This window comes from Schistocerca piceifrons, chromosome 2 (genome assembly GCF_021461385.2).
Source record: "Schistocerca piceifrons isolate TAMUIC-IGC-003096 chromosome 2, iqSchPice1.1, whole genome shotgun sequence".
In the NCBI taxonomy this organism is placed as follows: Eukaryota; Metazoa; Arthropoda; class Insecta; order Orthoptera; family Acrididae; genus Schistocerca; species Schistocerca piceifrons.
Genome location: NC_060139.1, coordinates 945,711 through 958,690, shown reverse-complemented (window position 1 = coordinate 958,690; position 12,980 = coordinate 945,711). Strand labels below are relative to the sequence as shown.

General features: G+C 45.1%; 1 protein-coding gene across 1 annotated transcript in view; it reads left to right on the top strand.

The window, feature by feature from the left end:
- The window catches only part of LOC124777930 (cytochrome P450 9e2-like), a 34,918-nt gene extending 25,858 nt beyond the window's left edge, over nt 1-9,060 (top strand). The window contains exons 7-8 of the mRNA XM_047253479.1: nt 5,284-5,542; nt 6,947-9,060. Of these exons, the coding sequence (XP_047109435.1) occupies nt 5,284-5,542; nt 6,947-7,055 (368 nt within the window). The 3' untranslated portion in view covers nt 7,056-9,060. The remainder of the gene's footprint in view (nt 1-5,283; nt 5,543-6,946) is intronic.
- The last annotated feature ends 3,920 nt before the right edge of the window (nt 9,061-12,980 follow it).

Sequence of the window (12,980 nt, the reverse complement as noted above, 5' to 3'; positions counted from 1 at the left end):
ACAATCGCAATACATCCTTCCGCAACGCATTGGGAATAAGTACACTCGATGGTCCACTGTCCTTTTCAACTAGAATCACACCATGTTGAACTGAAAGGTTATGCTGACGTGCAAAATTTCGACGCAGAATTGAATTCTGGATAATCTTCAATGCACGACGCCAAGACGTGAGAATGTAATGCAACAAAATCTTGAGATCTGTGTCTGCTTCCACGGCCTGTGCAATTCTTCTGTAGTGCCAGGGAGAAAGAGTCCAGCAATTCAGAGTGCTGCGCATCGATTTGGCAACAAGAGGCGGCAGAGGCATCGAACTCAGAGACAGGGACAATCGGAAGGCGAGGTAGGGTGTGTGCTTTGGCGTAGGTCTGTACACAATTTCATACTGATGCTGTGAAAGCAAGAAAGCCCTACGTTGGAGCACTGCGTGTAGGAAACGGCTTTTATCGATGAAACAATGACGAAAAGGGTTGTGATCTTTCGCTAAAAGGCAGGCCGTTGTGGCCGAGCGGTTCTAGGTGCCTCAGTGTGGAACCGCGCGACCGCTACGGTCGCAGGTTAGAATCCTGCCTTGGGCGTGGAGGTGTGTGATGTCTTTAGGTTATTTAGGTTTAAATAATTCTAAGTTCTAGGGGACTGATGATCTCAGATGTTAAGTCCCATAGTGCTCAGGGCCATTTTTGTCGCTAAAAATAACTTGTGACCACACAAATAGTGATGGAATTTGGTCACACCATAAACAATAGCGAGAGCCTCTTTTTCTGTTTGACAATAATTGCACTGAGTTAACAACTTTGAGGCAAAAGCAATGGGTCTGTCTTGTGCACCAACTCTGTGCGAAAGCACAGCGCTGATTCCGTAGGAAGAAGCGTCCACTGGCAAAACTGCTAGCTTGGCAGGTCAAATTGCACTAAACAACAGTCACTAAGCAAGGCATTTTTGAATTTCTGAAATGCTTCTTGGCACTCTTTGGCCCACACGGAAGACACATTTTCCCGACGCAATGGGTCGGCGATCTGTGCAGCATTGGGTGTGAACCGAATGTAGTATGTCATCTTGCCTAGTACTGACTGCAGTTCAGACACATTGCTGCGAGGAACAGAAGGGTCACGGATTGCAAGCAAATGAGATTGGAAGGGGTGCACACCCTGATTGTTTATCACATGTGTGCGCGTGTGTGAATTCCTATGGGACCAGATTGCTGAGTTCATCGTTGTCTACACTTGCACACTACTTACACTAACGTAAACTAACTTATGCTAAGAGCAACACGAACACCCATGCCCGAGGGAGGAGTCGAACCTCCGGCGGGAGGGGCCGCGCGATCCTTGACATGGCGCCCTAAGCCGCGCGGCCACTCCGTGCGGCTTTATCACATGATCTAAGCACTGAAGTTCAGAGTGAAAAGTGTCATACTTTTCGAGACGACACTCGAAAAAGGTTCCGCAAATTCCCAGTGTGTTCCTCTGGTGTACTACCTGAGACGACAATATCGTCAAGGTAGTCTGAACAAAATGGCGTCCGCCCCGACAGCTGTGTGGTCAGCGCGACCGAATGCCGCGCCAGGGGGCCCGGGTTCGAGAGAGAGAGATTGAACAAAATGGCACTTTTGCAGTCAGCTGTAGCAAGTAACGCTGGAAAATGGCGGGTGCGAAAGCACTGCCGAATGGCAAACACAAATACTTGAACACTCCTAAGTGTGAATTTACAACAAACACTTTCTGTGATTCTTCATCCAATGGAATTTGCAAGTAGGCATCACGCAAATATATCTTAAAAAAGTAACGCCTTCACCAAGCCCGTCCATGAGTACCTCAGGACGAGGTAATGCGTAATTGTCAAACTGTTTCTGGGTTGACTGTAGACTTGAAGTCAACACAAATGCGAATGCAACCAGAAGGCTTAGGCAACCAGACTAGAGGACTTGCCCATTGGCTAGCTCGAATGGGAGCAGTTACACCATAATCTTGCAATTCTTTCAATTCACTGGCTACTTGTCTCTTAAAGCAATTGGAACGGGGATGGCCTGGAAAGACTCAGGCTGTGCATTGTCATTCAATGTAGGATGCGCTGCAATGTCATTAGCTTTTCCCATTCCTTCTGAAAATAGTTGAGAAAGGTCTTGTATGCTAAGGGCAAACAAATCAAAGGCATCTAAACAGAACATGTTGTCACTGTCTCTTGATTTCAACACAGTAAAATTCACCATCATAGTGTGAGATTTCTAAGTGGCAGGCAAACTATCTTGTCCAAGCACTGGAATTTTCTGTCCGTTGTAAGCACTGAGGTGCTTGCTAGATTTCGAAAGGTGTGGTGAGCCTTACTGTTTGTATGGTAAGCAAAGTTACTGAAGCACCTGTTTCTAGCTGAAAGGTCACACGACGGCCAGCAATTCGTAATGAGACAAACAGTTTGTTAGAACGTCGTTGCACAGCAATAGGACGAGGAGGGGGCACAACCTTAGTCTTGCTTTTTCGGAACCTGTTGTAGGTTTTGAAAACACAGCGTTCATTGCATGTGCACGAGCCTGTTTTTTCTGGGAGCGGGTAAAATTGGCGTTTTTGTGCCGTTGCAAACAAATTGCTTGGACACGATCTGTTTCTCCACACTTGTAACATGTTGCGTTACGTGATGGACAATCCTGTCTTTTATGGGGAACAAAATATCTAGGGCAAGATTTCACTAAGTTCACAGGCCTGTTTACACTTCTACGTGGCTGTTCTCGGGGCTGTGTACGCGCTCGTTGTTGTGGCTGCTCGGGGCGGTCGCGAGCAAGGGCCGACTCGAACCGACAAATGGCGGCCTCGTCAGACTTGTCGGCCGTAATGGCACCCGAATCCTATTGCTGTAAGATTTGCGATACTGGGGGAAGTGATGGATCAGAGAACTTTAAGATCTGTTCCCGTATTCTGCTGTCTGGGACACATCACGGAACATTCATTATACCACCGTAAGAGTTGCCACAACTACATTTAAATTTACACTTCCTAGTCATGCACGTTAATTCTGAGTACCACTAGCGGTACGTCTGTTCGGGATTTCTCTGCAAGCGAAAGAACTGATATCTGGCTGCAGCTACTTGGACTTGCTGGTCGCAGTATTGAGTTAATGCAGCAAGTAAGAGCTGAGTTCGTCGGTAGACACGGCTGGGAACAGTTTTTGTATTAATCTGAACACTGGGGATCCCATAAGTGAAAGGAAATATTGTAACTTTACAGTACCTTGAACACACACGACGAACATGACAATGCGCTGAAGTGAGTCAGGTATTCAATCCATTCCTCTTCTGATTCCTTAAACTGCCAGAACTTTGGTATGCTGGTCGGAGACATTGTTGGGCTGGTTGGTTGGCCCGTTGTGGCTGTGCGGCCGACGCAGCTCGTGCAGCCTGTAGTTGTTGTACCGTAGTCAGTAATGTAGTAATTTGTTGGTTCTAAAAATGAAAAACTTGTGTTAGATCCATCACATTGGCCGTCTGTGTCCGATGCATGGGGACCTTTGCCTTTCGCGGGCAAGTGCCGAGTTCGAGTCTCGGTCGGGCACACAGTTTTAATCTGCCAGGAAGTTTCATATCAGCGAACACTCCGCTGCAGAGTGAAAATCTCATTCTGGAAACATTTACCACTCATTATCCCTATACATACTCTTGTATACAGTTTTACATTAATAAATTCATAAAGTTTACAAGATATATACACTGTGTACTCAAAAGTACCCGGACACAACCATAAACATACGTTTTTCATATTAGGTGCATTGTGCTGCCACCCACTGCCAGGTACTCCATATCAGCAACCTCAGAAGTCATTAGACACCGTGAGAGAGCAGAATGGGGCGCTCCGTGGAACTCACGGACTTCGAACGTGGTCAGGTGATTGGGAGTCACTTGTGTCATAGCCTTTTACGAGAGATTTCCACACTCCTAAACATTCCTAGGTACACTGTTTCCGATGTGACAGGAAAGTGGAAACATAAAGGGACACGTACAGCACAAAAGCGTACAGGTCGACCTCGTCTGTTGACTGACTAAGACCACAGACATTTGAAGAGGGACGTAATGTGTAATAGGCAGACATGCATCCAGACCATTACACCAACCTGCATCAGCATCCACTGAAAGTACTACGACAGTTAGGTGGAATGTGAGAAAACTTGCATTTCACGGTCGAACGGCTGCTCATAAGCCACGCATCACGCCGGTAAATGCCAAACGACGACTCGCTTGGTGTAAGGAGCTTAAACATTGGACGACTGAATTGTGGAAAAACGTTATGTGGAGTGACGAATCACGGTACACAATGTCGCGATCCGACGGCAGGGTGTGGGTATGACGAATGTCCGGTGAACGCCATCTGCCAGCGTGTGTTGTGCCAACAGTAAAATTCGGAGGCGGTGGTTTTACGGTGTGATCGTGTTTTCATGGAGGGGGCATGCACCCCTTGTTGTTTTGCGTGGAACTATCACACCAGAGGTCTACATTGGTGTATTAAGCACCTTCTAGCTTCCCACTGTTGAAGAGAAATTCGGGGGTGGCGACTGCATCTTTCAACACGATCGAGCGCCTGTTCATAACGCACGACCTGTGGCGGAGTGGTTACACGGCAATAACATCCCTGTAATGGACTGGTCTGCACAGAGTTCTCAGCTGAATCTTATAACACCCTTGGAATCTTTTGCAAAGCCGACTTCGTGCCAGGCCTCACCGACAGACATCGATACCTCTCCTGAGTGCAGCTCTCCGTGAAGAATGGGCTTCCATTCCCCAAGAAACCTTCCAGCATCTGATTGTACGTATGCCTACGAGAGTGGAAGTTGTCATCAAGGTTAAGAGTGGGCCTACACCATACTGAATTCCAGTATTACCGATGAAGGACGCCACGAACTTGTAAGTCATTTTCAGCCAGGTGTCGGGATACTTTTGATCACAAAGTGTATGTATTTGTCACTATTTGAAAATGTTTATCTCACTGACATCCAATCCCAGACGTCTGTCCTCCGCGACCGACGTGATTGACAGGTTGGTACTGTGAGTCGACTTCTGAAGGGTACGTGGCTAGCTCAGTCGCGCTATGCTCCCAGAGAGCGTGTGTCTACATCCAAGTACCGCGCCAGCCACAGTATTAAGCATTCACATACATCCGATGGTCTGAATACTAGTCACTACAGTAAGATACCCAAAGTGAACAAACGCAAATATCTCACCTAGTGTCCTGTCAGAATTCTTTTCGTTTCAGATCACTTGGTGCCAGTGGGACCCCTCACCCTTCGCTGTTACACTGTTCACAGAGACGCTGCGCATGTACCCGCCGCTCTCTGCTTTGGACCGACAGTGCGTGCGGCCCTACCGACTGCCGGCGACTGAGACCTGCCCGGGCATCGACCTCCGACCTGGAGACGTCATATGGCTACCCATCCGCGCCATCCATTTCGACCCGAAATACTATACGGAACCGGAGCGTTTCGACCCGGAACGCTTCAGCCCAGAGAACAAACACCTCATCAAACCCTTCACGTACTGCCCGTTTGGATCTGGACCTCTGCATTGGTAAGTATTTATCCTCATTTTCTCGTGTTATGTTGCTTTCTGTTCTGTTCTTTTCACAAGAAAGAACTCCGTTGTTCATTATATTCACGACTACAGTGGTGCGCATAATTTAAAGACGAGAGTAACTTCGCTTGATGTGTCAGTTCCAATTAACATAGCAATCACGCCGTAGTCACCGCGACTCGTGATGGTCGCCTGGATATTACAAATGGCGGGGCACGGGTGTGACCACCACGGGAGGGAGTGCATGCCCTACAACACCCTCCCACGCTGAACACAAGCCTGATGAGGAGTTTTCGTGGTGGGACGCTGCACTCCTCCACCAGGGTACTTGGCATCCGCTGGATGGTCGCTGGTGCACGTGGGCCGACTGCAGTACCCCTCCTCAAAGCATCAAACACTTTCTCGATGGGGTTTAGGTCGGTGGGATGGCCAGGCCAGTCCATTCGCCGAATACCCTATCGTTGCAAGAGTTCCTCCACCTGCGCTATTGTCGTACACTGTCATCCATCACAATGAAGTCATGGACGAATGAACCCCTGTCACAACGTAAATTAGGACGGTGCGAATGAGGTTGACCTGTGAGTGTAGCATTTCAAAGATCTGGAGGTCGGTCCGCCTATGCAAATGTGTACTTTCCCACACTACAACCCCTGTACTGCCAAAAAGCCATGACCGGCAATGCTTGACGTACGCTGATATCCTCAAGTGACGAGAGAGGTAACGCGTAATGCACCCAGGAACTTCTTCAAAAAAATCACCTGTAAGAAATAGGCACATCACCAGCATGGATCAGTAAACCTTTTCCCGTTTGTTCCGCATTTGAAAGTCTTGGTTCAGCCATCTCTCCCAGGCTATCCTCACCGTGTATTTTGGCTTGCAGTTCAACAGCGTCTTTGGAATTCTATTTGCGCAAAATCGTGTTACACGTTACTGTTTTTCGTTCCAGTATTTCATTATCTCCTCAATCAGACTGAATATCTTTAGTCCTTGTCTAACATCTTTATTTCTCTTTCAACTCTGTAATGTTTTCGGCACTATTCTAAGGAATGTGGTCCCTAAGCTCTTCAAAAAATCCTGTTGTGTTCCTAGTCACAGTTACAATTGCACAAAAGGTGCTAACAGTTTCGATGATGAGGACCATAAAGCAAATCCATCGATGCAGTAACATACAATTTTAGCTCTTACAGTAAAATAAAATTTCCCACCGATTCTTTACGAAGATCTCACATTCAAGCCCACTTTACTTTACCAGTTACATCATTTCTTCAACCAAGTTCGAAATTAGTTCAAGAACCATTCTTTTTCTGTCAGTGGAGCTTCAAATGCAACAAAGAAAAACAGAACTGTAGAGAAAAGAGTAAACTGATGATTGCATTTCTTATGGAACTTCTGTTGTTCCAGGCCAGAGGTTCGCGATGATGGAGATGAAGGTGCTGTTGGTGTACTTCCTCTCCCGCTTCAGTTTCCAGTTGGTCTCCAAGACGCCGGTGCCCCTCGAGATCAAACCTGACAGCATCTTCCTCGCTATCAAGGGCGGTTCCTGGCTTGGAGTTCGACGCAGATCCTGAACTGTTTCCACAGCGCTGGAGGAACTACCAAGAAGAGATGTGCCAACTTCGAGAAGTTGTGGTGCAACTGAAAGACAAATTTCTCCTGGAAGTCAATAACAGGAATGCCTCATGATGTACTACAGCGAAGATGAAATTAAGCGCTTCCGCTCCTTCGCACTTTGAGTATGAATTAATGAGTATTACAGCCTTAAATAACACCACACAGTGTTTCCGAAAATGTTTAGATGTCTGTAATTGTAGAATGTTCGTGCTGCTCCACTGACGTTAATGGCACTCTATACGTCCTATACGAACAGTAATCCACTGAGAAATGAAGCACATACTTCTTTAGAAGAGGGCGCTTGAAATTTCTGACTTGTTTAGTGGTGGCACTTACGGATATCATGAGGATGGTTAGGTTTTTCGCAGACACAGAAAGCAGTAAGAGGCACGGGATACACGAGATTCGTAGGATGATACTGAATACCGAACTACATATATTTTAATAGCGAAGTTACTATAGCTTATTTTCCTTCACGCACAACTATCGAGATATTTAAAGGCTGTAGTCTTGATGTCCTGCAACATCTTGATACATTAACCAAGAGGATGGTGGTAGTCTCTCTAGGACGATTGTTATCTTGTGTACAATTTTGTTGGTTCAGGTGAGATACTGTAAAGTATTTGATTAATAACTTACCCGTATGTTAACCGTGACTGTAAGCAGCAAGTTACATTTTACCGTTCATTATCTTTGGCGAAGTAGTCGCAGAAATGACTTTCTCGTCTTTTTCTATGATCCACGTCAAGTAGGTGTTCTAGGAGTTTTAACATTTTTCTGCTTGAGGATCCGTTAGGGGATATAGTATAGTGTTAGACGCTGGTTATAAAGCTGCGCTTCCGCTTTGACCTAAAACAAAAGCTGACGTAGTCAAGGAGACTTCTCGCTTGACGTAGGCACCGCGAGGAAAACATGTGATGGTTCAAAAGAAAGTATTAAGATGAAGTTCCTGTTTCTGGTCGGCAAAAAGAAACACTGCTGTGTCATGCTACGTGGAGTGATACGTTGCGTCATTTAACTACGGAAACCAGTCCTCGCCACTGTGTCCAGCCCGGTAAATAGCGATTTGTTTCGTTATGTTATCGCATCATACTTTAACAGCGGAAACAAATGCTACACACAAAACACAGGACGAGGGATAGCAGCAAGGCTAAAACAGGAACCAGGACGTTGGCTTTGCGCAGCATCCTTGCAAGCTCTTTTACAGAGAAGACAATACTGCACTGTCGCTTTATGTAGTCAGTTTATATTTTCAACTGCGGTAATGAATTAAGATTTACAGCATGTATATTTCATACCCATGTTAAAATTACGCAATAATTATAAAGTCTGCATTCAATTATCGCTCCAAGTAAATCATTCACACCAGATTATAGTTGCTAATTCTTCACATTGTCTTCAACGTGACATTTGCGTCTCTTCATATAATTCCTGTAACGTAAGGCCCCAGAACTGCTTGAAAAGGTTACCTTCCTTATGACAATAACAACGTTACTTTTGACAGTTAAGAACAAGTTATATTGGAATTTTTCCAGCTGTGAATAAACTTGTGCAGTAGTTCAATTACACTCCCTAAAACGTTTTCGAGAACCTTTAATTTTTGTTGCCTCAAAGAGGCCAAGAGGATGTTGTTGCGCAGCTGTTCTGCTGGTTGTTTGCTGCAGAACATGATCTGCGATACATCGATTGTGATGTTACTTTCAGATCTCTTGAATGTATCTACTTGCTTTAAGTGGTTTGTTGAAAGCAGAACATACTAATGGGTTAAATCGCTGTTGACATACATTTCAACAGACTCATCCTGCAAGTCATCAGTAAGTGAGGATAATTAACACTATTTGCCTGTAAGTGAAACTTTTGTCTTTTTTTCGCCGATTTAAAGATATATTGATGAATTATTTGTTGTACACTATATTTTTAATAAAATGTTTTTATAATATGTTGAACATGGATCTTTTGAACAACCCTTTACTAGTCGTATCAGTTATACAATATGTTCGCTCTTGAAGGATTACTTCTCCAAGGTTTGATATTAAGATTTACACTATATTATGGAGCACCGTTTTTCATAACGCAATGGGTGCAGAACATGTTCTTTTATTACTAAATTATGGAAGCATAACTTTCAAGATGAAGATGTTTCTGTATCAACTTTCTGATTCGCAGAAGGGAGTTCGTCGTATTCTGTAGTGGACCACAGCACATCACTGTCAGCAAGTACGCAGCCTTAGCCAGGACCTAGGAATGAGTAATAAGTAACACGCATACTGTGAAAACTGCTGTGGGATTCCAACATTCGTCATCGCCTAATAATCTGGAGAATTGAATCCAAGCACCTTCAGACAGATGAGTGTCGAAGTGCGAAGCGTCTGCCTTTATTGTGGACGCTTTAAATCTCGGAGACAGATATTTGTTCTTAATTGGATCGAGGTATGGTAAGTGCATGGAGTTGACTGCGTGACGCAGTCGTACATTACCCCCAAATAAACTACCATATAGTTGTTATATATCCAATTTATTCATTACATTTTTGGTTAACAACAACGCTTTGTAGTCTAAAGGTTGCATAGCGCTTCTGCCAAACTGTTGCTGATTCATGTAGCTATTTACGTCAAGGACATTTATCTGACATCTTATTTTCGTTTTAATATCTTAAAAGTGAAATAAAATCGGATATTTAAAGGTGACCAGGAAATTAAGACACTCATAAGGAAGGGAAAGAACAATCTACTAACATACTATTCATACTTTCAGTGTAGCTTACCGGAGTGAAAGAAGACACATACAACAAGATTTGAAGACCACAGTGCGCTACTGGGTAAGGTCCTACTGGAGGTGGTTATATTTCCACCATTGGAAGACTTGTCCTTTCAATAATTGGGGAAGTTACATTTTAAAGTGGACTTCGGGACGCGACGTATCTTGTCATTATTCACATATGTAAGTCGTAACCGTAAGTGAAAGAAGCGATAAGCGACCGAAAAGAAATCACATGACTTGCTGAGGTTTGAACAGTGAACCACTGGATTTTTTATTATCGTCTGCAAAAGTCGAATAAAAATGCTCCAAACACTAAAGAGTATGCTGTTAAGCATTTTATGTTAGGGGAGGGAGGGCGAGGGGAGAAAGCACCACTTACTTTGCCATAGACACATCACAGTTGGCTTAGTCTTGTCAGTGAAGATCTTATCTCGTCAATCGACCGAACTGGACGTCGTTCCATGACGAATGCTACACATGACTTTGCATGTTAGCAAACGAGGAATCTGGCTGTGGAGACATCGGCAAGGAGTGTGTCATGGAATAAATGAGGAACTTCCAGCCCAGGAGTAACCCACCTCCGTACAGATGGAGGGTAAATGTCGTATTGAGATGTACAGGGGGATGACAAAGATATGAGAACACCAAGGACACAAGACGTTACCGTGCCTAATAGGGCGTAGGAAAACCGTTGCCATTCGAAATAGCCTCCAGCGGTCTCGGATTGGATGAAACAGGCCATGAATGTTTTTCTTTCCGAAGTATTCCATAAAAGTTCAATGATCTCGTAACTGTAGAGGCCAGAGGATCATCTCCGTGTACACAAAACCGGTCCTGGACGATGATAACTGTGCGAACACGTACCTTGTCGTTTTGTAACAAAGCACACCATTAGACAAAAACCCTGTACCGTGGTATGCACCTGATCAGCCAGAACGGTCACGTAATGCTTGACATTATTGCGACCTTGTTGACGAGCCACGGGGCTAATCGAATACCACGATGCGATTGCCTCAATCATCACCGAACCCCTGCCACGCTTCACTCCTCGGACATAAACTCGACCACAAATTGGGATCTGTGTAATACAGGACTCATCCAACCAAATGACGTTCTTCTATTGTTCCATAGTCCAGGTTTCGTAACTTCAGCACAAAGTTTTCCTGTCATGGGCATTTTCACGACTGATGTGTGGTTTCGCGATTCGAGCGCGTCCTGCAATTCGCAGCTCATGGAGCTCCCTCCGTGTTGTGTTGATGCTGACAGGGTTCGCGAATATGACATTCAGCTATGAAGTGACTTTTTCAACAATCGTTCTCTTTACTTATCGCCTCAATCCTCTTCAGTAACCGTCCGTCGTGATGACGCTACAAACTGCACCAATGCTCCTGATCGTTATCCAAGTTTTATCTTCTTTTCTACTTTCTGGACTGCTTGGTCACCAACTGTGCTGCACAATCTGCTTCATCAATGTGAACCTTGTCCATCCGTTCAAGTTCTCTGATGCAGTTTGCTCCAGAATTAATTCCCATATGCTGTAGCACTTTCACCCTACCGATGTTGCCATCACTAAAAGTAATAACAGCATCACTGACCCCCCACTTTAGTGTCTTCATTCCAACAAAAAAATTTTTGGTAAGCGAGTCGATACAAGATTATTGAACGACTCACTGGGATTTTGAGTGTGACCATGCAGACACTTCTTCAGTAATTCAGCATTTGCCAGGTCTCTATAAATAGGTTTTATCATATCCATTAATGCTGCTGGGATGGAATGTTTATGGCTGTACGAACTGTTTGAGTACTGGACAGTAAGGTAATTGCAATATGAATCAGGTCCAGGAGGGCAAAGGTGGTGTACTGGTTTTTCATCAGTTGACAGTCTGTGGAACAAGGTACCCCATACTGCCTGCTTCAGTTTCAACAAATCCTCAGTATTATTTCTAATGGCCATCCCATAATACTGCTGTGGTTGATCAATCATTTTGTCTGTTAGCCTGCCTCTTATGGTTTTACAATCAGAAAGTTTCTTGTCTCTCAAACTTTGTTTCAACTTTCTCAACCTGGTGCCCATCCTCTTGTGGACATAACCTTTATAACACAGCAACCCACAGCCTTCTGTATAAAAAATTACCTGATTTATTAGATCTTGAAGTAATGCACATAACAATTTTAACATTTTCAACCAGTGTAGACTACATTAAAAAAAATGAAATAAAATACTTCCCGTGTGAGTTTATAAGTCAAATATATATAATTTTATTCAGAAAATTGCAACCTTGTAATGAGATAAAAATCCGAAAATATGACAAAAAAATTCCGTTCTAACTCCCCTTAAAGGGGCTCGTAGTGGGTCACCATTTGACCTGCTAGTCGAGTAGCGCAATATCCAGATTTGTGAGACATTCGAGTGTGACGGCGACCCGATGTCGGACTGACTGGGGACGTGAGGGCCAGGGGTGCTCGTCGTCGACAACGCCTCACCACTGCAATGGAGGACCACCGCCGTACAGTGCGCCAACCACATCGAAACTCCTCCTTACCTGCACCTGCCATCCGAGAACAAGTAGTGGACTCCCTGCGACATTCTTTATCAAACTCCACCATTGTTCAGAGACTAGCTGCAGACGAACTACGGAATTTCCGACCCGTCCTTAGGCTGCCGTTAACACCACAACGCAATCGGCTGCGTTTCGAGTGCTACCGAGTGTGTGGGAAGCGTGGCTGCTAATAAAGCACGTCCCACTGTACTCAGCGGCGCACCGCGGTTCCGCACTGCCTGCAACACACACCGACGACGAGTACGGAGCGCGAGCTGCGAAGAGGTCCATCCCTTTCCTGAAACGTTTCAGAGAGCCACAGCGACGTTACTCCCGGCGTCACGGTGTGAGGGTCCATCGGGCGTGACTCCAGGTCACGGGGGGCAGTGGCTGAAGGAACTGTGACGGCGCAGTGGTACGTCACGGATATTCCGCGACCCCATGTGTTACCTCTAATGTGGAAGTGTCGTGGTACCACCTTTCAATAGGAGAATTCTCATCGAAAACATGCACGTGTATCGATG